The sequence below is a fragment of the Podarcis vaucheri genome, assembly GCF_965113315.1.
Source record: "Podarcis vaucheri genome assembly, chromosome: 8".
Lineage (NCBI taxonomy): Eukaryota > Metazoa > Chordata > Lepidosauria > Squamata > Lacertidae > Podarcis > Podarcis vaucheri.
The window spans coordinates 62,133,501-62,157,803 of record NC_138766.1 but is presented as its reverse complement, the minus strand read 5'-3'; the positions used below and the strand labels follow the sequence as shown (position 1 = coordinate 62,157,803).

The following is a 24,303-nucleotide window of genomic DNA, read 5'->3' as shown; positions in this document are numbered from 1 at the left end:
AAATTGTTTTAAACAAAAGAGAACCCTAATCTGCATCTTGCTTGTTTTAGTATTTGTAATTCATATATTTTATACACTATATACATTATAATCTTTAAACTATGGGTTGTATCCAACTAAGGTATGGATATTGAAATCAATTGACTTATCTGCATTATTAGTTATTTCAGTGTGTCTGCTTTGAGTATGAGTGTTCAGATCTGGGTACTGGAATGTTTCTTAAAATATTTTTCAGGTGACACAAATTTTATTTTTTTCTGCACCTAGGATATGCAATAAAATATGTGTGCTGTATTCCTAGAGCCTGCTGTATATTAAATAATAACTTAAAGAATTGAAATACAAAAATGTATAGCAAAAACATTTTAAATCTAGGCTGAAACTTTTTTGATAAATGTTGTTGCATTGATTGATGGTTTAAAAAAATGGGAATGATAAATCAGCACTGTCAACAGAAAATGAAATAGGAAACCATATGTAAAAAATGTACGTCAAGATATGCATAAGCTAATTGTATGACCACTCAAAATCACAGTCAGAGAGGCTTCATTGCTCCAAGAAAGTGTCCGACAATACATGTTATTCCCAAATTATCGAAAGTTTGGGATGAGTAAGGCTGCAATTGTATGCATGCTCACATGAGAGTAAATCTTTTAAAATCGATGGGCACGAGTGAACAAGTTCAGCATTGTCTTTCACATATCATTGAAGGCAATAGAACATGTTAGTTGCAACTAACTTAAATCCCAGTGCTTTAAATTAGTTGAATTTAAGGGCATTGGGGTTTAGATGCAAGAAGCTTACTCAGTGGCCTTGGGCATGAAGCTCACTGAGTAAATGTAATTACTTACTTGCGTTACACCATGATGCTGTTAACAGCAATGGCGATCCTGTGGCCCATGGTTCAAATTAGGCCTGCCAGGCCTCCAGATTTGGCCTGTGAGGCTCTTTGGGGCAAGCCATGTGTTAGGTGTGGAGATCTGTTATCACTGATCTTAAAACTTAGTACTGCAGTGCTAAGATGAGAGATAAGCCCCTGCTCTTTGACAGTAAAAAGCAGCAGGCAAAGGCTTATCTCTTATTGCTGTGGTCCCATAGCCAAATAGGGTTGTTATGAGTGCATAACAAGTTAATGGCTCATATACATTGCGACCAACATTCACTGAGTTCTATAAAAAGTGCCTTTGTACATGATGGATGCAATTATGATAAATTTGATACCTCATTATCATTTGCCAACATCCAGTAAGATAATTTAGGGTAGCCCGTGGATTTCTAACCTGGTGACATGTCTCATCAAGAACAGGAAAACTGGTAGGCCTTGCTATACCATAGAGTTCAGCCTCTGATGCTACCAGTGAACTCAAGGTCAAACCATTCCAGGGTTCCAGACTGGGGACAAAACAGAGTGAATACTATCTTCTGGTGGGCATGCTGAAATGAATGTCCAACCAGTTGAATTATCTCGGGTTTGTGTTTGTGCTTATCACATAGGAAATAATTTTAAATACTTTGATCAGCAGATTCCATGCCACATTAGAATAAGCATTTGAAGCAATGTATATGATATATATAGGTCATGGATCAGTTCCTAATTTGTTTAGGCTTTTTGTTATTTTCTATTTAAATCACTGGGGGGGGGGGAGCCTTTTCAGGCTGTGCTTATATAGTGGTGAAAATACGCAAGATAAATTTCCAGCACTGCTGACAAACTAAAATCGTTAGATGTTTATTCATTTTCCTTGTTTTTTTCTTATTTCTTTGGAAAGGTACATACCAGGGACAGTGGACAGGAGGGATGAGGCATGGCTATGGCATGCGGCAAAGTGTCCCCTATGGCATGGCAACTGTGATCCGTTCTCCCCTCCGGACATCTCTAGCGTCACTGCGTAGTGAGCAGAGCAATGGCACTATTCTACATGATATTACTTTGGACAGCCCTGCTGGAACAAGAGGAGGGTTTGTGTTGAATTTTCACAGTGATCTTGAAGGAATTGGTGGTAAGAAGAAAGGAGGCTTGTTCAGAAGAGGATCCCTTCTTGGTAGTATAAAACTTAGAAAATCCGAATCAAAATCGTCAATTTCTAGCAAACGCAGCTCTGTCAGGAGCGATGCTGCTATAAGTAGGATTAGCTCTAGCGATGCCAATTCTACCATTAGTTTTGGAGATGGGGATTGTGATTACTGCCCAGCGGAAGACCACGTTGATGCCACCACAACAGAAACGTACATGGGCGAATGGAAGAATGACAAGCGCAGCGGATTCGGTATAAGTGAGCGCTCAAATGGTATGAAATACGAAGGGGAGTGGCTAAATAATAAGAGGCATGGATATGGATGTACCATGTTTCCAGATGGCACCAAGGAAGAGGGAAAGTATAAAAACAATGTTTTGGTCCGTGGAATAAGGAAGCAGCTTATACCCATAAGAAACACAAAAACTAAAGAAAAGGTGGAGCGTGCCCTCGAGGGTGCCCAGCGGGCATCTGCCATGGCAAGAACTAAAGTGGAAATTGCAACCTCAAGGTAAGTCATTTCAAAGCATTTTATTCCTTGCTCCAGTGACACAAACCAGAAACACTTTGTTAGCTAATAATCATATTGGTCAAAATGGTGCATGTGAAGGTTTCAATTACATTTTTTACAGTGGAATTGCATGGTGTGACCCTTGGAAGATAACTCGGTTCAACAGTTTTGAGGAGGCACTGGAATGAAACAGGCTTATTGGATTGAACTAGATTGTTGTGCATTATAAGCATTTATTTTAGGGTGTCTTGAGTGGAAAAATCCAGTTAGGAACCATATATGCATTCCCCATCCAATAATTCTCAAATATTCTTGGAAATATTTCTAGCTACTTGCCCTGTAACGACCTCTGAATGCAAAGTGTATCTCATCTTGATCAGATACCATAGCATCCTCTAAGGATTCTCCATATGGGCAAGGCCCATAACTTCTGAAGGAGACCCCATCATGACAAAAGTAGTGGGGAATTGGTTTGACATTTGGATTAGTTTGCTTCGCTGTTTCAGGAAGTATGTGGGACGTAGGTATTTGCCATAGATGTGACCTGACAAAAGTATCTCTTGAAAGCCATATTGATTTGTTACATGAGTGTTCTATAAATGCAACATTGTATTGGTTTTTAATCTTTTATTTTGTAAGCAGCTGCTTTGGAAGCATTAATGCTGAATGAAAAAGAAATGTATTTGTGCACAAATTAATACAAAGCTTCCTGAGTATTTATTTCAATACAAATTGTTTTTGAGGGCTAATTCAGGCTTCTCGCTAGTTGCAGCTGCCACCTGCTGGTTTTATTTATTTATTTCATTTTCCAATAGCTTTCCAATTCCTTTCTCTCTTTCAAATTCCCTTATGTAGGACAATATTTCCATGATTGTAGAACCTATTAATGGAAGATAAACATTTCAAACCATAATCCTACAAAGCTCTAACAGTATTCTCAATTGTAAATTAATTCTTTGGTTAGGAACATGGAATTGATGAGTTCTAGAAAAACCCGTTTTGCAAGAATGGTAAGGATAGATTGCTGGAAAATGATACGGATTGCACTATCCAAAACATATATTCATAATATTATGTGAAATTATATGGTGGGGAATATTATAGAGTACTTGCATTGCAGTCTTAGCAAGAAAATATTCTATAACTGAATTTGAAAGGATGTATTTGTATTGCACTATTTTAAAATATGACCTTGTACAATTGACCCCTGACATTTAGAGTAAATCATCCTGCTTGTAGGTAATAAATCTTAAGTGGTACATTCACTGTACATGCAGCAATGAGTTTGCGGTTTTTTTAAGTAAGAGCTAGGCAGAAGGTTCATATTTGAATTATGTGATGAAAAGCAATTTTTAACAAATCTTAACCAGCAAGTGCATATAGAACTCTGGTTTAAAAGGCTGCACCTTGAAAGGAAATGTACACGATTATGCAATTTGCCCTCCAAGGAATGTTGGTACTTGATTCCCTAAAGAAGTAAGGAAGAACTTGGCAAGCATTATCAGCTAGCAAAGTGTTGCATCAATAGCTTAGTCTAAAATGTGTTCAAGGAACCATCTTATTAGACTTCAGATTAACAGCTCAAACCACCTTTTTAGTTTTCTCTTAGTAATGTATAATTTGAAAAATGGCCTGCTCTTCCATTGCCTTTGTAAAGTTTGCATTTTTTAAAAGAGGAATTCAGTTTTTGTTGAAAGTTTTTAAAATTTTTGTCACCAAGGATTTGTGATGAAGGCCACATTTGCAAGTAACACTAATGTATGGTTTATCAAGCTGCACTGTGGATGAATTCAGTGCTGTCCCATGTAGCCTGAGCAGCCCCACTTCACTCCTCCCTTCGTGATAAATAAACCACAAAGAGGCTAGCTTGTGGTTGCATCAGAACCCAAAGTGTGGTAACTATGATCACTAGCCAGCTTGAAGTCATGGGTTTGGAAGTTACACTAAGCTACCCTCTGCAAGGATTGTTTACCTGCTCGTGGAAGGGAAGAGCAAAGTGTGGCTGCATGCACAGTATGGCTTAACAAATCATGTTTTTACATCTTAGTTTTGTGTACAAATGCAACCATTACTAGTTTTATATGTCCTGAATCAGGTCGTTGATTCAGCTAGACCACTGCTGTCTGCTTTGACTCACATCCACACTCCTGGGTCTCAGTTAGTCTATGCTCAGTTAGTCTATGCCAGTGTTTTTCAACCACTGTTCCGTGGCACACTAGTGTGCTGCGAGATGTTGCCTGGTGTGCCATGGGAAAAATTGAAAAATTCGAAAGATTTTTTTAAAAAAAAAATGTCAAATTTTCGCCCACTAGGCGGGCGCCGGACTGTGTCCACCCTATTTTCCATCCATCCTGGGTGGGGATCAGATCGGATGGGATCGGATGAGAGTGGACAGGCGGTCCGCTCTCATCCAATTCCCCATAGAGAGCAGCGGGGCTGTGACATCTCCCTCTCCGCACACAGTGGTGGTGTGCCTCGTGATTTTTTTCATGAAACAAGTGTGCCTTTGCCCCAAAAAGGTTGAAAAACACTGGTCTATGCTAGTCCTGCCACAAATGCATCTCTTTCAAGTGGATAGGTCAGGAGTTGGAACTGTGGACTTCTGTATGCAAAGCATGTGCTCTATCACTGAGTGATGGTTTCTTCTTCCCAAAGACGTAAAAGGTCCCCCTATGGACTTACTTTTGAAAAGACTAGATATACAGAAGCAGTATTCAGTGGAGCAGCAATCCTTGAATGTATTCCATACCTCTGGTGTGAGACAGCTTCTTTAGTGCTAATCATGGGTTGACTTGAAACAGAATGATTAAATATGACTATTGAAAAGTTGAACTGAGGGCCAAACTAGATGTTGCACTGTGTCTAGTTTTTGACAGGTAGCTGTGTGTGTGTTTTAAAAAGCTGCATGCTGAGAGTTTGGCCAAAGGAATGGCAGGGGTGCTGATTAACCCTTTCACACCTAGCTGTTGTTTTGCTTGAAATTGCTTGTGGAAGAAAAGATATGGAAGCTGCTTTTATATCTATCAGTCACTTTTCTATTATGTCTGGAAAAGTAGCTTGGGGAGAGTTTGTTTCTGACTGGGTAAAAGGGCAAGTGAAGGTGTTAGTAAGAGTAATAATCTTAGTAATAGGAAGATAAGAAGTAATCAATTGCTTCATTAAAAAAGTAATACTAGGGCACTTTTCCATAGCCTATGAATATGCATTAGTTCGGGAGTTGCCAGTATGGAGCCCTTCAAATGCTATGCGTAGGAACACTCCTCAGCCCTTGCCAATGGTCAAGGATGATAAAAGGTTTGCAGGCCTTACATTATGGCTTTGCAGATTTTGGAATGTAAATGTGTATACTTTCAGCTCTTGTCTCCTTCATTACGTATTTGCTGAGTGTTACAGTGATAGGCATATTACACAAGCTGGTAAAAATAACTTTACTGGGCATCTTGGCCCAGTAAAGTCCATGTAAGTTTGAAACATGACTACAATATGAAATTTAATACTGGGGTTTAACAGGATTTTTTAAAAAAATCTTTCTCTGATTGGAGTATTGCATATACAGGCAGGTGTAGAGTACAGCCAGACAGAAGACATTCTGAACCCAATTCACTAGGGGTAATAGTGGAGGATGAAGGGTGCTTTATGCAATAATTATTTTTATTTCTTTAACTGTCGTCGGCATGGATACTCTAGCCTTGCAGTAACAGTTCTTGCTCACACAGAGACCAGGGGTTGGTGTGACATTAATGACGGAAAAAGACCCCCAGTTCTTAGCAGTTGGGGATATGTGAGCTGTGTGTTCACAGTCTTGTGGCAGTGCAAAAATTCTTACTGCTCTGTTAGGTCTTGGTGCCAGCTCACATATTAAGCAGAAGTCCAAGATTGCCACAGAGTGAACACTCAACAGGAAGCTGCAGCCAGTCACAGGTCTCTGACAACTGCATTTATATAGCAAGTGTTTGCCTTGTTCACACAGAACATAATTAGGTAGAAACGTAAAAATGTCTTAGGTGTACATCTATAAGATACAGTGTGCAGATTTGCCCCGTGAACATGACATGCGAAATCATCAGTTTACAACTTATGTGGCAGTAGATTCTAGTCAGCTAGTATATAATATTTTTGCAAAGAGAATATATAATATTTATTTGGAAGCCCAGATCTGTAACTTCGAGACCCTGCAGCAAGTTGATGTCGATCTTGTTACCATATAGCTAAGAGAGACCACAGCACCACCCACGTCCAAACCTCTGAGCCTCGTGGGCCTGCCGATCAGAATGTTGGCAGTTCAGAATCTGCGCAACGGGGTGAGCTCCCATTGCTCTGTCAGGGCATCTGCCAACCTAGCAGTTCGGAAAAAAGCATACCAGTGCAAGTAGATAAATAGGTACCACTTCAGCAGAAAGGTAAATGGCGTTTCCATGTGTTCTGGCGCTTGTCACGGTGTCCTGTTGCACCAGAAGTGATTTAGTCATGCTGGCCACATGACCTGGAAAGCTGTCTGTGGACAAACGCCGGCTCCCTCGGTCTGAAGCGAGATGAGCGCCACACCCCATAGTCACCTTTAACTGGACTTAACCATCCAGGCGTCCTTTACCTTTACTTTCTACCTTATAGCTAAGGGACAAGTAGTATATGTAAAAAGTGAACCAGGATGAAATATTTAGTGGTAAAAACAGGATATATTAAGGATCACATGATTCCTTATATCCTGGTCTGATCACTGATTTTTTGGGGGGAGGAGGGATCTTGGTTAGCAGTCCCTCATTGCTCAGATGCATGACTCATAACTGCAAGAAGCTGTCTATTCAGTGTAGTGGGCGCAAGCTATAGAACTCTCTTCCAGCTGAGGGGAGACAGGCACCCTCTCTGTTGAACTTCAGGTGCACGACTAAGACTTTCTTCTTCCAACAGGCATTTTTTTAAGAAGGTGCTTAGTTTTATTATAAATTATGTTGTTATGTTTTGTGACAATATGTAGCAAAAACCATTATACAAGGATGTTTGCATCCTTGCTTCTCATGCCAAAAAAAGGGGGGGGGAGGAAATGGCATATGAAGAAGGGAGAGAGACAGCATAACAAAACTCTGTAATACCGTGAATGAGTTAAAAGGAGAGGGGAAATCATCATTTATTTTGCCATTTCAGAAACGTAAAAACAAGGCCCACCTCTCTTGATGATTAAGTATTGCATTTCTTTTATATGTAATTTTTATCATTAAAATAGTTTGCCAAGTTTTCCTTTAGCAATCAGTTAAGGTAGTGGGATCTTTATTTGTCCCCTTTTTGTGCAATACAGTGGTGCCTCGCAAGACGAAATTAATTCGTTCCGCAAGTCTCTTCGTCTTGCGAGTTTTTCGTCTTGCGATGCACGGTTTCCCATAGGAATGCATTGAAAATCAATTAATGCGTTCCTAGGGAAACCGCCTTCAGACCAGGTCCGGGGACAGTCTGTCCCCAGACCTCTTCTGAAGGCTGGGGGGGGACAAGGGCTTTTCTTCCCACCCCCAGCATTTTAAAATAAACCCGGGACAGCGGAGGACTTCTCCGCTGTCCGGGCGATCTTAAAATGCTGGCGGGCGGCATTTTAAAATCGCCCCGGGACAGCGGAGGACTTCTCCGCTGTCCGGGGCGATTTAAAAGCCCCTGGGAAGGCAGGCAGGGGGGGGCAAAGACTTTCGCCCCCCGCCCGCCTTCAGAAGGTGTCCCCGCCCCGCCGCCAGGCTTCGGAGGAGGTCCGAGGACAGTGGGGAAGACGCGCTGCGCTTCCCCGCTGTCCCTGAGATTTCCCTATGGGCTGTCGTCTTGCGAAGCAAGCCCATAGGGAAATTCGTTTTGCGAAGCGCCTCCAAAATGGAAAACCCTTTCGTCTAGCGGGTTTTCCATCTTGCGAGGCGTTCGTCTTGCGGGGTACCACTGTATACTGTTTTGCTGTTGTTAGTAGTAGCAATCAGTTGTATATCAGTATTAATGACTTAAGGATGAAGCATCAAAAGGAGAGTTGTTTTAGGGTTTCTTGGGAGATCATAGCCTGTACATATTCATATAGTATTCAGTACAGTGGTACCTTGGGTTGAGTACTTAATTCATTCTGGAGGTCCGTACTTAACCTGAAACTGTTCTTAACCTGAAGCACCACTTTAGCTAATGGGGCCTCCTGCTGCTGCTGCGCCGCTGGAGCATGATTTCTGTTCTCATCCTGAAGCAAAGTTCTTAACCTGAAGCACTATTTCTGGGTTAGCGGAGTCTGTAACCTGAAGTGTATGTAACCTGAGGTACCACTGTACTTCTGTTCTTTTTTAAACATCTTTTTTGATTCTTAGATATCTTTACAGCAGGATAAAAATATCCTAAATTATGGTTAGTATATTAGTATTCCTTAATATATATATATAATTACTGCACGTTTTATGGCTCTTTGACATCTAAGATTTTAAATAAATGTGAACTTTTTATTTCAGAGGTAGTAAACCATGGACGCTAGCTTTCATTAAAAAGATCCTTCTCTGTGGTGACACATATGGTACCTGTAAGGCTGGAGAGAGAGAGAAATATTCCACCAAGCAGTGGAAGCAGAAAGTGCAGAGAAAACATATTGTCTGAACCCAGAATGTTACACTCATTTGCATGTTGGATAGAGTTGCACTTTGTGTTTTAATGTAACGGTAGTAGGTATAAAGTAATGAGCAGAAATATGACTAGGCCACTTCTGCCTCCTTGTCAGCTAGAGCCTTCTCACTCAGTAAGAGTGCTGGTGCTAGTTTGCCCCGAACATAACTGACCCCTGGTAGAGCAAGGCTCGGAGAGCTGGTGTTTTTCTCTTTGTGAAGGAGAGAAGATTGAAGGGCTGAACTAGTCTCCTGTTGAATACTACAATTAGGGGGATTATTAGATTTTAGCAGCTGAAACACTACTGGCTGAATTCACTATTGTTGAAATCCACCTAGGAGGGGAAGTTTGGAGCCACCCTTGGACTTTGCTTAGCAATTCCTTTTAGCTTGGATCTTGCAGAGCCACAGAAACCACCCTCTCTTGCCACCTGCTGAGGTCTCCTCTTGAGACACACCCTACTTACCGTACTACTTCTACCTCCCTGCTGCTTTATGGAATGATCTCCCCTTGGTGATTAGGCAGGCATCAGTTGTTGAGTGCTTACAGCATGCTATTTGCTCAGGCATTCCCAGGCCATTAGTGCCAGCTTTAGCACCCCAATGTTAATATTTTACTAGCATGTTTTTATGGATGATGATTTGTTATATTGTTATATAACAATATTTCTTACATTGTTTTGGTTGTAAATTACGTTGGTATTGTCTGGAGTGAAGGCGGTATGGAAATAGTTTTGTAAGTAAATAAATGTAAGTTTGTCAACTTTTTTTTCATTTTTAGAAAAGAGGCCTTGTTCCTTCACTTTTGTACAGATCCTATATTAGGCAATTAATAACTAGTTCAGCCTTTGGCAATCTGGTGCCCTGCAGATGTTTCAGACTACAACTCCCATCAGCCCCAGTGGGCACATGCTGATGCAAGTTGTAGTCCAAATTAGGAGGGCACCAGATTAGTGAAATCTGAACAAATTCATTTAGCACAGCCCTTAACCTTGATGGTTGGCTAAAATGAAAAGAAAATAGGTTTGAATCAAGCCATATTTATTTTAAGCATCCCCCTACACAGCTTTTAATATAAAATTCCTAAGGCAACTAACATATTTTAAACCAGTAACAGTGGTTTAAAGCAATATAATGCTTGAGACATTTAAAACCCCTTAAGTGTCAACGACAGGAGCCAGGATGAGGTCAGTGATAACTCACATGGTGTCAGTTGTTAACTCTTTAGTCAAAAAAACAAACAGCTCAGGAGGCCAGGTCTAGTGAGCACAGCAACTCTTCCCAGTAGCTCTGCTTCCCAGTGCTCTTTAAGACTCCTCCCCTGGTTCCTTCCCCAGCAATCTGAGACTCCTCCATCTTGCTTGTCTTTGCTCCACCCTCTTCATACCTCTTTGGGTTCTAGTAGACCAGGGGGGAGGAGAGCTGGTCACTGCAGGAGTGGGAGACAGACTGACTTCTTTACCAGCCTGACTCTTCTCTGCCTCTTGGGCCCCCTCCTCTCCAGCCTCTTCTTCTATCTCTGATTCTTGACTGCTTTCTGCCACAGAGTCTTCCTGCTCAATAAACCCCGTTACCTTTTCAGCTTCCAACAGCTCCTCCCAGTCTTCTCCCTCTGACCACTCATTGTCATCCCACCACCAATCCCCTGGCTCTGAGCCGTCTTCCCTTTGGGGTTCTCCAACTAGTACCTGCCACCACTACTCCAGCCAGTCCATGACACATGGAGCCAAGTAATTAGATAAGGATGGGAGCACCATGAGTCAGTCCTCTAGAACACAGGTGCATATTGAAGCAAGACATCTGTCAAATGTACATGTCTTAGACCAGGTGTGTCTAAATTGTGAGCTTCCAAATGAATCCCCTCATCCCCTAAAATTGGCAATTCTGACCGGGGTTGTTGGGGGTTGGAGTCCAACAAAATCTGAAAGGCTTCTGCCTCTCCACTATTACCCATTTGTGGTTCTCATAATTAAAACAAATGGGTTGTATTAAATGTGGTGTTAAGTAGATCATTGCATCAGCACAAGGATTTCTTCTTGCACAATTGAAACATCTCCCTATCTCCTCCCACGTATGTCCCTTAAATCTGTTTTGGGGGTTCCTTCAACCCTCCAGAATAGATTTGGGGGCAGCACAGGAATTTATGTTGTGCTAGTGGTAATCCTTGCATTAGTGCAACCTTTTACTTTCTTCTTGAAAGCAAGCTGTTAGTCAGAACAGACAAAATGTACTCATTTCTAGATGTTTCAGTTAATTACGTTAGCAGTTGCAGTTAACATATGAGCCAAAATTGGTTCCAATGCTCGGAATGTCATCTGCAAAGCAGAATCAAAGTTATGGACCTGAACCCCGATTTTCTGGTCAACTCCACTACCAGCCAACTATACTTCAGTCTTGTGTGGAGTGAGCTTCAGTTTGTTGGCCCTCTTTCAGAACTTTACTGACTTGGACACCTGTTCAGAACATCTTCCTCACTTGAATTTGATGTAAATGAGAAATAGAGCTAAACATCATCAGCATACTGATGGAACTTCAAATCCCCAAACGACCTCTCCCAGTGGTTTTATGTAGCTGTTAAACAGCAGGGGAGCCAAGGTGGAAACCTGCTGAACCTCGCAGCATTAATGCCATCAGGCAGAGCAGCTGTCGTGCAGCACCATCATCTGGAAACTATCATTCAGGTAGGAGCGGAGCCACTGAAATGGAGTGCCTTCAATTATTTGCCCCTCCATTCTCAGATGTTTGGATGTGGTGTGCTAACATTGCAGACGTATCAAAAACTGTATTTTCAGTTGCCTTGGGCAATAGCATTGAAGCTGATTGTTTGAAGGAGGTTTGTAAAAAGGACTGGGCAATTTAACTGCTGATCTACCTGCATTTTGGCACACCTGATTTCTAAGCCACTTGCAGATTATATCAAGCTGTAGTCACAGTAACAGACTTACCTCTACTTCCTAGCTGCCATGTATACTTCTGAGCTATATTGCAGGTTTTGGCTACAATGCATCCAGGTCTTAAGAATATCATCCATTCCCCAATTTCAGGATAGTTTAATTTTAAAGAGCTACCAAGAATTAAAATGGTGTTGCTTGTTAACAAATTTCTGTTTGTGAACTTAGATTTGTAACAAGCATTCTACTTGAGATTCAGTCACCAATAAACATTAGCAACACCCTGCCAGCCGTGTGGAATTATGTGCAGGGCAGACAACTTTCCACTCTGGATTAAGCTGACGCTACGAGTCTCACTTTACGCAAGAACTAAACTGGGCACTTGTAAGACTAGTGCCTAGCAAATCTTTAAAATGCTTTACTTATTATAGATGCAATATGAATTTTGTGTTTAGGAGGAATAGGATTCAGCTGATGCCGATGGTATTAATATATGTTCGCTTGCTTTTGTACCGATCTGATAGAACCTTTGAGCACAATGCTTGTAAGATATGAAAATGCCAAAGTTTACCCACTTTGACTGGTGGGACTGAGAGCAAATGCTATATTTTATTGATTTGTTGTAACTTACTTTTAGATGTCATATGCCCTAAAAGCTGGGCTAGAATTCCTTTAACTATTGCTTGTTTATTTTAATATGGACATATTGAATGAGTCAGAAAACTGTTTGACAACCAGTGCAATTGATTATCCTAGTAACTGCATTTTGTACCAACTGCAATTTCTAATCGGCCTTTAAAGGCAGCCCTAGGTAGATAGCATTGCAATAGCCGAATCTGCTATAACAAGTACATGAGTAGCTCAGACCAGGTAGGGTCATATACTTAACCAGTGTAAACTCATTTGATTGAGCTGCATGCTGTATAATTGAATTTGTGGTTCTATTGATTGCTGCCTGTTTGCCAGTAAGATCCAGTGGAAAAATGGTAGAATTTCATTCCAGTCCTAGAACAGTTACAGTCGAACTGGTTGACCTTGGGTAGAATTAGTTCCCTTTTCTTCAACAGGAATAACAGTGGCATACTTAATGGAGAATAATACATTGATACCATAAGCCTAAGCAATAGAGTTTCTGAATAAAACAGAAACGTGATGTAAAGTGCAAGCACCTTTTGTTTTATTTTTAGTCTGACTTTTCAGTCACATCTCAGTTCATAGAGTTTACAGAATCAGGTCATTGACTTTGCACTGCCCTGGTTCCTTTAATGTAAGTGAAAACAGCTGATTAATCTCATCTCCAAAATTGTATATAAAGATATTGAAAACAGTAGGTACTGTTGCTAATGGTGTGGGGGGGAGGGAATGGTAAGCTCACACTTTTGACTGAGAGAGCTTAGCTATTTGGATATTTACTGCTATATATTCCTTCCGCCTCTTCCATTTGCCATCCAGAACTAAACCACTGTGTTATAGGACTGTGAGAGACTGCTGTGCCCTCAAGTATATTTGTGCAGTTCCCATTGATTTCTGTGGAAGTTGGTCATGCATATGTCAGGACAAAATTAGATTGATTTGAGCTGCAACAGCAGAACAAACAAAAACAGAAAACATGTTCACATTATGGAAGTCAAGGAATTTGCTGGTTGAAATGCACATTTTCATAAATAAAACTGACTGCTTGCTAGATATTTTGTAGCTGTGCAACTCAGGCCCACATTCCTCTTCCTTCTTTTATAAGTTTTTATTTTAAATCCCAACCCCCATTTTAAGCTTTGACAAACTGTCTATTTCATTCAGAATCCTGTTAAAGTCAAAGGGATATGAGTGAGTACATTGCTCAGCGCATTGATTAGTCTCTTTGACTGGTTTGAATTCTTTCTCATTAAGGGGGTCAAAGATGTTAAACAAAGGGATATGTCTGTTTTAAACTCAGTGTTCAAGGTGACATTTTCACTATTTGAATATTGGCTGTCCAGAGGTCACTAGGCTTTATTGTTCCACCACATTTATATGGGGTGTTTTCTGGGGACTAAAGTATTGTTTTGATTATGAGATGAATGTCATTATATTCAGAGATGAGTAGACTCTATGATCTCCTGGAAACTAGGGCACCACTGGAGTAGAAAGGAGCTGCATCACCAGAGTAATAAAGAGCTGATCATTAACTTTATTTTCGGGGGGGGGGCAACTTCATTACCCAGAGAGCACAACAACTACATCTACATAACAAAGAAAATGCACAGCATAGGAAAGACATGCTATTCATATAATGTGGATTTTGTAATCAAAGTGTCATGCGAACATGTACAACATGCTACCAAAGCTTCCATCACATCACCTACTTCAGGGATAGGAAACCTGCGATCCTCTAGCTTTTGTTGGACTAAAACTCCTATTATCCCTGACTAGCTGGTTAATCTGCTTGAAGCTGATGAGAACCAAACAACATCTAGAGGGCCACAAGTCCCCCCTCCCTGTCCCACTGGGTCATAATTAAAAACACCCCAACCACTTTTAAAAAGTTCACTGGACAATATTGTAAGAATGTTAGCAGAGGAAAATTTCTTCTTCACCACTAATTGCTGCAGCATAGACTCTGTAATGAGCTCTTATTTGTGCAGACAGACTCTCCACAAGACTTTCGTCACTTCCACTCTAGCAGTCTGTCAACTTCCTGTATTGTCCTCAGCTCAAATGTGTATCAAGGAGCCAGATGGACTATGCTCAGCGGAAAAGGATGCTTAGGAATGATCATGTCAACTATGAGGGTCATCCTTGCAATTCACATAGTGACTAGGGATTTGACAGGCGCTTAATAAGCCTTACCAGCAAAAAATCTCATCAATGTCTTCCAGCCCTGCAGAGTAGAATAGTTACTATAGACCCAAACTTCAACAAGAAGTGATCCAACCATGACCTTAAGAAACAACAACAAAAACCCTTCTTAGACCATCATCTTCTTGCCTGGTAGGGGAAAAAAACACAGATCAAGAATATGTCATGAAAGCTATGAAGTTTTGAGTCATCCTGGAAGTGGTGGTCTTGAATATGGATGGTGAGTTTCTCCATAATAGTCATATTGGAAGTTTTCAACACCAATCCAGAGAGCACCTCCATCAGCTTAGCCAGAGAAACTGGTGGACAGTGATGTGAGACATAGTTCAACAGAATCAATACTTGTTGTAATAATCTTTTGTAAATCTTTTTGAGTAATCTGCCTGAAGAGTGGTATATAAATACCTTAAATAAATAAATGAAATCCCTAATCTGTTTTGTGCACTGATCAAAAGATACACTCCAGCTCTCCATATGATAGATGGTACTTGCCACTTGCCACTAACTACATTTTCGAACTTAAGAAATGGGTGATAAATTTAACTAAGAAAGCAAGTGACTGTTACAGCAATTTGCAGTACTTAATACATGAATAATGTACATAAAAAAATAGGAGCACAATTTTCTTTTTCTTATTGCATAAACGGTCTTGAAGGATTCTTATTAAAGACCCAGTGTCTTTAATTGGCTTCCCATGAGATAAACAAACAAACTTGGAACTTTGGCTATATTTACATAGTTGCAAAGTTCCAAGTTTGTTGTTTGTTTATCTCAGGGTCAGCAAACTTTTTCAGCAGGAGGCCGGTCCACTGTCCCTCAGACCTTGTGGGGGGCCAGACTATTTGGGGGGGGGAGGGGGGAAGGGAAATGAACGGATTCCTATGCCCCACAAATAACCCAGAGATGCATTTTAAATAAAAGTACACATTCTACTCAAGTAAAAACATGCTGATTCCTGAACCATCCATGGGCCAGATTTAGAAGGTGATTGGGCCGGATCTGGCCCCCAGGCCTTAGTTTGCCTACCCATGGTTTAGCTTATAGGAAGCCAATTTGCCTCATAAGTACCACAAATGATGTTGTTGTTGTTGTTGTTGTTGTTCACAGCTGAAAATATGAAAACAGCCAGTGAAACAGCTACAGAAGGCAAACACATTTATTATGCAAACTCATCCTTAACAATTGGCACCTCCATCCTACCGATTCACACAGCGCTTTTGAGACATAAGCCAATAATAGTCAATGTAGTTATGGAAGCATCCTGTATAAAATAACATATTACCATAATTACACTGTGCAATCAGAATATGTATGTGCATTATTATTGCTTTCCGCTTTTGCTATGCTGATAGCTGCATTGATTTGATGGGATTACATAGCACTCCAGTGTGGATGAAATACAAACAGCAATGGGTTGCTACTTGTTTGTCAGATGTATTAAGAGCACCATCATGCTTTATCACAAAGAAGATTATGTTAGAAAAAGTGAACTCTGGATTAGCATGTAACAGAATCAAAGCAATTAGCTATTTAATGGGATACTGATAATTCTAGATATAGCAACCCAAAATTCCAAGTAAGGAGTGTTTAATTCCCGTGCTAATTAAAATAAAAGATGAACACATGAGGTCATACGAAAGAACACTGGGTGATTTCCAGTGTTAGCCATACTGAAAGTAAACCCACTAAACACAACATATTTGCTAATCTGAGAATGTCTTAGTTGAATATCATTCAAAACTTATCAAACTTCCTGCTAATTAAAGCCATTCTCACACAGACACATTGTTTAACTATTGTGCAATGAGATACATCTTCCTGGCATTTATCCCCTTCCAAGCCCCTATTTGGTAAAGTTCCTGTGGCTGCAGTGAGCACATGTATGGCAAACAAAGCAAGGTGTGTGTGTTTGAAAAGTGAAGACAGCAAAGCTCACAGGCTTCTGTGAACATACATTTGCACCAATGACAACCTTAGAAACTCCTTTACTAAATACAGGTGGACTCTTATTTTGATGGTGAGTTTAATTTTCCTTCTGGTTCCTGTACAAACTGCAAATAAGGTTAATTATTGCATGACCGCAAGAAAAGACTTTGCAAAACTCTGCAAAAGAATTAACTAGATATTTGTATATACTAGGTATTTATATTTAACTTTTTTTAAAAAGCAATGATAAACATCCCTCTATTTCATCTGTTTCCCACCCCAACCCCCAGTAAAGAAATTTCCCAGTTACCATAAACTCTCAATAAACTTCACAATGTATTGAAGTAAGCCAATTATAGGGAGGGAAATGGAGGGGAAAGAGAGTGGGGAAGGAAAGCATGGTGTTGGGAAAGGCCTGAGTGACAAAGTATGAACCAACCCAGACCCTACACTCATCGTCTGAGTCCGCCCTTATTGTGCCTCCTCCACAAGAGGTCCGGAGGGTGACAACATGAGAGCAGGCCTTTTCTACAGTGGCTCCCCACTTGTGGAATGCTCTCCCCAGGGAGCCTTGCCTGGCGCCTTCATGACATATCTTTAGGCACCAGGCAGAAACACCCCTCTTCTCCCAGGCCTTTGGCTAATTAAACAATCATAGATGCCTTTTGAACTGGAGGCGGGGTACTGTTTTGTTTGTTACTGGTATGCATTTTTGTGCTTTTATATTGCAAACCACCCTGTGATCCTCGGGTAAAGGGCTATATAGAAATTTTAATAAATAGTAATAAAAATATATGAGACAGATGAAAGCAGTCCATTTCATAGTTACATGTAATGGGGGGAAATCAATTTCCACCTTGTGGGGAACCTTTTTTATCCTATGAGCTGCATTCACATATGGGAAGCCTTCTGAAGACTGCAAGAGGCAAAAGCGGGTGGAGCAATGGGTGTGACTCTTACCTTGGTACAATAAATAGGCCATGGAAAAGCCAGAGGTTTCTCTGCACGTAGCCACACACCAGCCAAGTGACAAAGAAGCATTATCACAGTTCAAGAACACATTTCAGCCAGCAAAAGCATTCAAAGGCAGCACAGAGCAGGGCTGTTTAAGGGTGTGGCCTGGGGAGAGATCTGAAGGCCAGAGGGCTGCATCTGGCCCCCAGACCTCAGGTTTCCCATCCCAAAGGAGTAGCCAATGTGGCATCCTCCAGGTATTGCTGTATGGAACTCCCATCACCCCTGGCCATTGGCCTTGCGATTACGGCAGATGAGATTTGGAGTGCAACAGCATCTGGATGACACCACCCTGGCTATCTGTGATGCAGATGTTCAGGAGTAAATGGTGTATTTGTTCTGTAATCTCCACCACTTGTATCCAGAGGGGCTCCTCCCCTCTTTTAACTGACAAAACCAATACAGTGGTACCTCAGGTTACATACGCTTCAGGTTACAGACTCCACTAACCCAGAAATAGTACCTTGGGTTAAGAACTTTGCTTCAGGATGAGAACAGAAATCGTGCTCTGGCAGTGTGGCAGCAGCAGGAGGCCCCATTAGCTAAAGTGGTGCTTCAGGTTAAGAACTGTTTCAGGTTAAGAAGGGACCTCTGGAACGAATTAAGTACTTAACCCGAGGTACCACTGTACATCTTCAGTCCATTGGTATGCCCTTGGGAGGGTTTCTGTCTTCTGGTGCTGAAATATCAAATGCTTAGCTACAAGCTAAGGAGTTCATACGCCTCCCACAAATGGAACAGCTTATGTGTACATTACTGCTCTCTGGTGGGTCAGCAGAGAAGTCTGTCTAAATAAGGAAATGAATGAAATTCACTTATCAGCATTCAGCAGGAATATAGCCCACTGGCAACTGATACAGTAACCCATCTGGATGTGAGGGCGACCTGGCTGTGACATCTGTCACCCCATCGATTGCCAGGGTTGATTCGGCTGATCCGGCTGGCTAGGCTCCATGTGCATCCCTCCCAAAGCTGCGCGCTCGGTAGAAGAGGACAACCATCCCAGATAGAAGGAGTGTACCGTTCTTCGGTCAAGGGTATACGATAGCTGCGCTCCCCTGCTAGAACCTCCAAACAAGTAACCCATCTTTCTGCTGCTATCACCAGCTGACTTACTTATGCCTCATGTACATTTATAATCTAACTGTGTTTCTGGGTTGGGTGTAAAACATTTATATTCTATATTCTAACTTCTAACTAAAATGTTAGTATTCCTGCCCTGCAGGGGCTGTACTAGATGGCGTTTGGGGTCCCTTCCATCCCTACAATTGTATGATTCTGTCTCAGGTTTACCTTATATATTTATCCTGAAAATCTGGCAGAACTGGATTGTTACATATCTCAACTGTATGGCTGCCAGTACCAGCTAAATCAGAATACACTCTGTTCTAATATCCATAGTGCACACTGCTATAATACAAAGCAAGTCAGTGATGGCAGTAATCTGATGCCCTTACTTCATTCCCAGGAATCTTGTTGTCTAGCCAGCAGCTTCCAATGAAATCAGTGACAGAGCTTCTGTAAGGCCTCCTTTGTTCTGTTAACATTAAGAATGTTTTTGTTTCAGATTGCTGTTTAGTGTCAGAGTTCGTTCCACTACCCCATCTTATTTGCGTGAATGTTCTATTTAATGCAAGAGTTAGGCCAGAGCATCTTCTTTCTCCTCCTATTCACCAAGGTGGTCAGTTCCAATGCTTAATAATTTGTTTATATTTTAAATTGTAATAGGGTGGTTTTTAGTCATAAGGTTCTCAAGGTAGCTCACTGATTATACCAAATTCCATTGTGTTGCTTCTGGTGTTTGTTTTGTTTTTCTTCTATGCTGTCTCTCTCCTTGACGTATAATCAAGAGCTTAAAGGTTATCATACATGCTGTGGAGCGCTGATGATTTGAAACTTGCTGCTATGTTTAAGACACAGGCATATACCGGTATGTGTATAATATATAGCATTTGCATTTATTCATTTTTGCTTGGTTCTTAATTTTTGTTCTGTTTTTATTATTGTTAGCTATCCTGGAGATCTTTTCTACAGAAAAGGATAGTACAAAAAATGCACAAATAAAATACACCCACAATATTCATGTGTACAATACACTTCGCTGTGTTTCACCATCACAACAATCTAGGAGTGGTCATTCTTTTCCCTATTTCACTAAAGCCAGAACAGTGACTAAGACAGGACCACTAGATTAATGCATCCATGTGTGGGTTGAAATTAATTGTGCCCTAAACATACAAGTGTCTAGCTATGCTTCATAATTTCTTGGATGATGAAACCTTGGACTGGAACTATTGTTGTTAGTATTTTGATTGTTTACCTACCTTTTACCATTAGGTCCCAGGGTGGGTTACAACAATTAAAAATGCAAAATAGCAGAGCTAGTAAAGAAACTGGCAGGTGTGATTTCAGCTATTCTGGGCTCAGCCACTTTTGCCATTCATTTTCTAGGCACAGATCTGTGCTTTCCTAGTCAGTGTCCAAGGGTTGGTTGGTTGGTTGGTTGGTTGGTTGGTTGGTTGGTTGGTTTGCCCCAGCACTTTCACCACAAAAACATGTTCTTTAACACTGAATCAGAACAAATGAAAATTTGTATTTTCTGCAGACTGCCACTTGCTTTGATTCAGCAGTAAAGAACAGGGTCTTGTGGGGAAAGCACCGGAGCAAAGAAAACTTAAAAGTGCTCTGACACATACCGGAAAAGCATGGATATGTGCCTAGAAAGGGTTAGGCAAAAGGTAAGTGTGAATGAGCCCAAGATCTAACATTTATGAAAATTCTTGGAGAATAGGTGAAGTGCCACAAGACTGGAGGGAAGCAATTTTTTCCCCATCCTCAGAAGGCTGCAGGAAAGAGTATCAAAGCAGCTGCTGATCACTCAATCTAGAACACACTTAAGCAGTCAGTAGTATGCCTTTTTATTGTTAGTTTTGCAGGGTGAGGATGCTGGGATTACAAAAAAAAGGCACTTAGTGTTTTGATAAAGTTAATTAGCCTGGTCAAGCAGATTTATTATATTTTGACAAGGTCATCCATGATATTCTTGTTGGCAAGCTGGCAGAATGTGGGGAATTATTATTATTTTGGGACTATACCCAAAGAATGCTAATGAATGGCTCTTTTTTAAGCTGGGCTTCACATGATGTCAAGTAATTAAGTTCAAGCCATAGCATTTGCAGCTTGAATTAAGCTATGTCTGCAAGTGAAGAATTAGAAATGCTTCCAGGTCTTCCTTAGTGACTGCAGCTTGAACTTTCCCACGCTTGACGTTGTTTGATATCAGGTGTGAGAAAGATGGGTTTGGGTCTCACAAAACTGCCTGGTGGGTCAAACACCTAGGGCTGACACCTAATCAGCACCACAAGCTAAATGTTCTCCACAACTCCTTTAACATCTGCTCTTGAGGTCAGCTTGCAACACAGAGCTATCTATAGGATTGTTACCTTAAGTTATTCTAATATGGCAGCAAAAAATCTGTTTGATGTTCCCACCATCCCTGACCATGACTGGGGTGATGGGAGTTGAAGTCCAACAACATCTAGAGGGCCACAGGTTCCCCATCCCTGCTAAATGCACACATTCTTGTGAGTAATGCTGTGGTCATGGTGTTTCTAGCTGCATTTATACATCATGATCAGCCATGGTTTACCATGACAGGAACAAGCCTCCGCAAGCAATAGATTTGCATTCTCCTTCCTCTCATGCTTGTTCAGTGCAGCCATGAGGAGTTCACTTCCATTTTTGTTTATGCAGACCTTATTGATACAGCTTGGACAATCTTAGCTACGATTTGTTTGAAACAAGCCAGCTTCAAACCATGGGTTATGAAACTAGCTTCTTTAAGTTTAACTATGGTTAAAGGTTCAGATAAACTGACAATTCACATGTAACACTGAGCCAAACCATTGTTTAGCACAAACCAGCAGGTTTCTAACAGAGAAATAATCACTGCTTATAAGACTATGCACAATTGAGGAGGACAGAGATGGAGAATGTTTTTAGTGGCTCAGAAACAGACATTAACTGATGTATGGATGTGAAGAATCTCAACTTTACAAGTGAAGTGAATTTATTCCACTCCATCTCTTCCCCAAAAGATACCTTAACAAGCTATATCTTCCAATCCTTGGCAAGTTTTTTTTCCGTTTTGACATACAAATAAAGTATTTTTGAAATGAATTGTGGACATCATACTGATAAGCAGGATTTTTATTCTCTACTGCTTCACAATGTTCAATACATTGCTTATGTAAGTGCTGTGAATACCTCTTAAGACAACTGATGCGTACAGTGAGCTCTGCGATTTACGTGACCAGCACACAATACCATCAGCGTAAATGCAGACTTAGTTCTAGCATGGCACTAAGTTAGATTTAATATATCCCAAATGTCAGAGCTGGATTTTAAAGTAATTCTGCTTTCCCTGTAATACATATTGAGGATTTTCAGTATCCAGAGGCATCATCAGATGAAAAAAAACAAATATTTAGCTAGGCAATATCTAGAAGGGTTGCCTCCAAGGCTTGCTGAGAGAAAAACACCATAGTTGAAGATTCTGTAAGCTTATTGCCTAGAGAGTTTAAATTATTTTAGCCGGAGCTCAGCTGTGACATTTGGGCTATGTTAATTGAAGCGTAGCACCATGCTAGAATCTGGCCTGCATTCATACAGACTGTGTTGTGAATTCAGTAGGACTTCTGCTACAAACGTTTATGTGATCAGTTACTCAGCCGTGGTCCTCTGCTCCGAATATGAATCCATTGTTTCAGATCAGCATAGGTTTTGATCTGGAACAGTTGCCTTGGGGCAACTGCCATTTTGCTATCCAAAAACAACTTCAAATGCTTTTCCATTGCCATTAATCGAATGGCAAGCCTTAAGTCTCATGAACATAGTCTTAAATCGGATAAGCGTAATCTTTTTTTGTGTTGATATGTGGGTTGCTCTTTTGTGCTGAGCTGTGGTTTGCTGTATAGTTAGTGCAGTGTTGTTGTATATGCAACTACATAGGAAGCTGCCATGCCTTACTTCCCTTGCCTGGTATTGTCTCTTCTGACTGGCAGTGTCTGTCCAGGATCTCTGACAGGTGTTTTCCCATCACCTGTTACATTAATTGGAGGTGTGATGGACTGGCCCTGGGACCTTCGATGTGCAAAGCATATGCTCCATTCACTGAGCTGTAGTTGATACACTGTGAATTAGGTCAATACAGAGGGTTGCTTATATAGGCCCTTTGATAAACCACAGTCTCATCATGCTGGGTGAATTTAAATGTTTGCCAGCCATCAGGAAAACAATTTATATCCCTCATAAATATTTGAAGCTTAAAGATGGTGCAAGAGTGCTTATCAATTTAATTTTGAAATAATTTGGGGTTTTTTTGCATTTGTAACGAGGCTAATGAGGGGTTTAAACAAAATCTTAGAAGTTGCTTACATACTGCAGCATCTTTTCTTTTTAATATACAGCTGTTTTAAAATTAAATAAATCTAAATGCAACTTTGCAAGCTGTTCTGCAATTACACCAAAATTATCAAGCTGCTGGGTAATTAAAGCGATTTCAAATATGCCTTGCTGTGCAGTGTCTTGTATAATTATGTTGCTCATCAAGCATGAATGTACATCTATGTGTGTTTGTGTGTGTGTGTGTGTGTGTGTGTGTGTGCACGCGCACACACACGCACACACGCCTTTATACATTGTAAATGTATTTTCACATTTTCTGCAGGCTTCATTATACCAACTGCATAAATGCAGGAAGAGACCATGGCAGGGGAGATTATTTAATAATCTGGGTTGGGGAAGGCATTTTGATAGTATCTATTTATTTCAGTTATATAATTCATTGTTACAATCTGTTAACAATACTCCCATGGCAGAGAACATGAATCTAGATGAACAATGTGTTCCATTTGTGTTTTTGAAATGAATGATAAAATGTAAAATAGAGAATACTTTTACATTAACTGCCAATGTGTCATGTATGTATATGTATGTGCATGCACCCAAAAGATTTCTGCAGTGTTACAGATAGCAGTAACTAGCTTGGTCTTCTGTGTGAATAAACTAAGAGCAACTATTTTGAATGACTAAGCAGAGTAAATCTAGCCTTGCAAATAATTGTGGGAGCTGCACTATCATCCCATGGCTAGTGTATAGTGGCTGGGGGGCATGGGGCTGGGGGAGATATTGGGTAGCTTGCTACATGTTCGCTGCCACCATCCACCAAAGGCCTTTAAAATAACACATTTGCCCTGATGTATTGCTGACTGACAGCAGATTATCTCCCATTCGACCACAACCTATGAAAAGGACTTTCCACCACATCCAGTCCAATGAGTTCTCTGTCCATTTGGCAGATAGTGGAGGCAGCAGGTTTTTATAACAACAACAACAACAACAACAACAATTTATTATTTATACCCCGCCCATCTGGCTGAGTTTCCCCAGCCACTCTGGGCGGCTTCCAATCAAGTGTTAAAAACAGTACAGAAAGATGAGGTCTTTCT

The 24,303-nt window shown here is 40.7% G+C and overlaps 1 protein-coding gene across 3 annotated transcripts in view; it reads left to right on the top strand.

Annotated features, from left to right (window-relative positions):
• The window catches only part of JPH1 (junctophilin 1), a 61,503-nt gene that overhangs the window by 4,672 nt on the left and 32,528 nt on the right, over window positions 1-24,303 (top strand). For all 3 annotated transcript variants that reach the window (XR_014222180.1, XM_082233833.1, XM_082233832.1), the window contains exon 2: window positions 1,770-2,526. Coding sequence is in view for 2 of the 3 variants with exons in the window: in XM_082233833.1 (XP_082089959.1) it covers window positions 1,770-2,526 (757 nt within the window). In the remaining variant the exon portion in view is untranslated. The remainder of the gene's footprint in view (window positions 1-1,769; window positions 2,527-24,303) is intronic.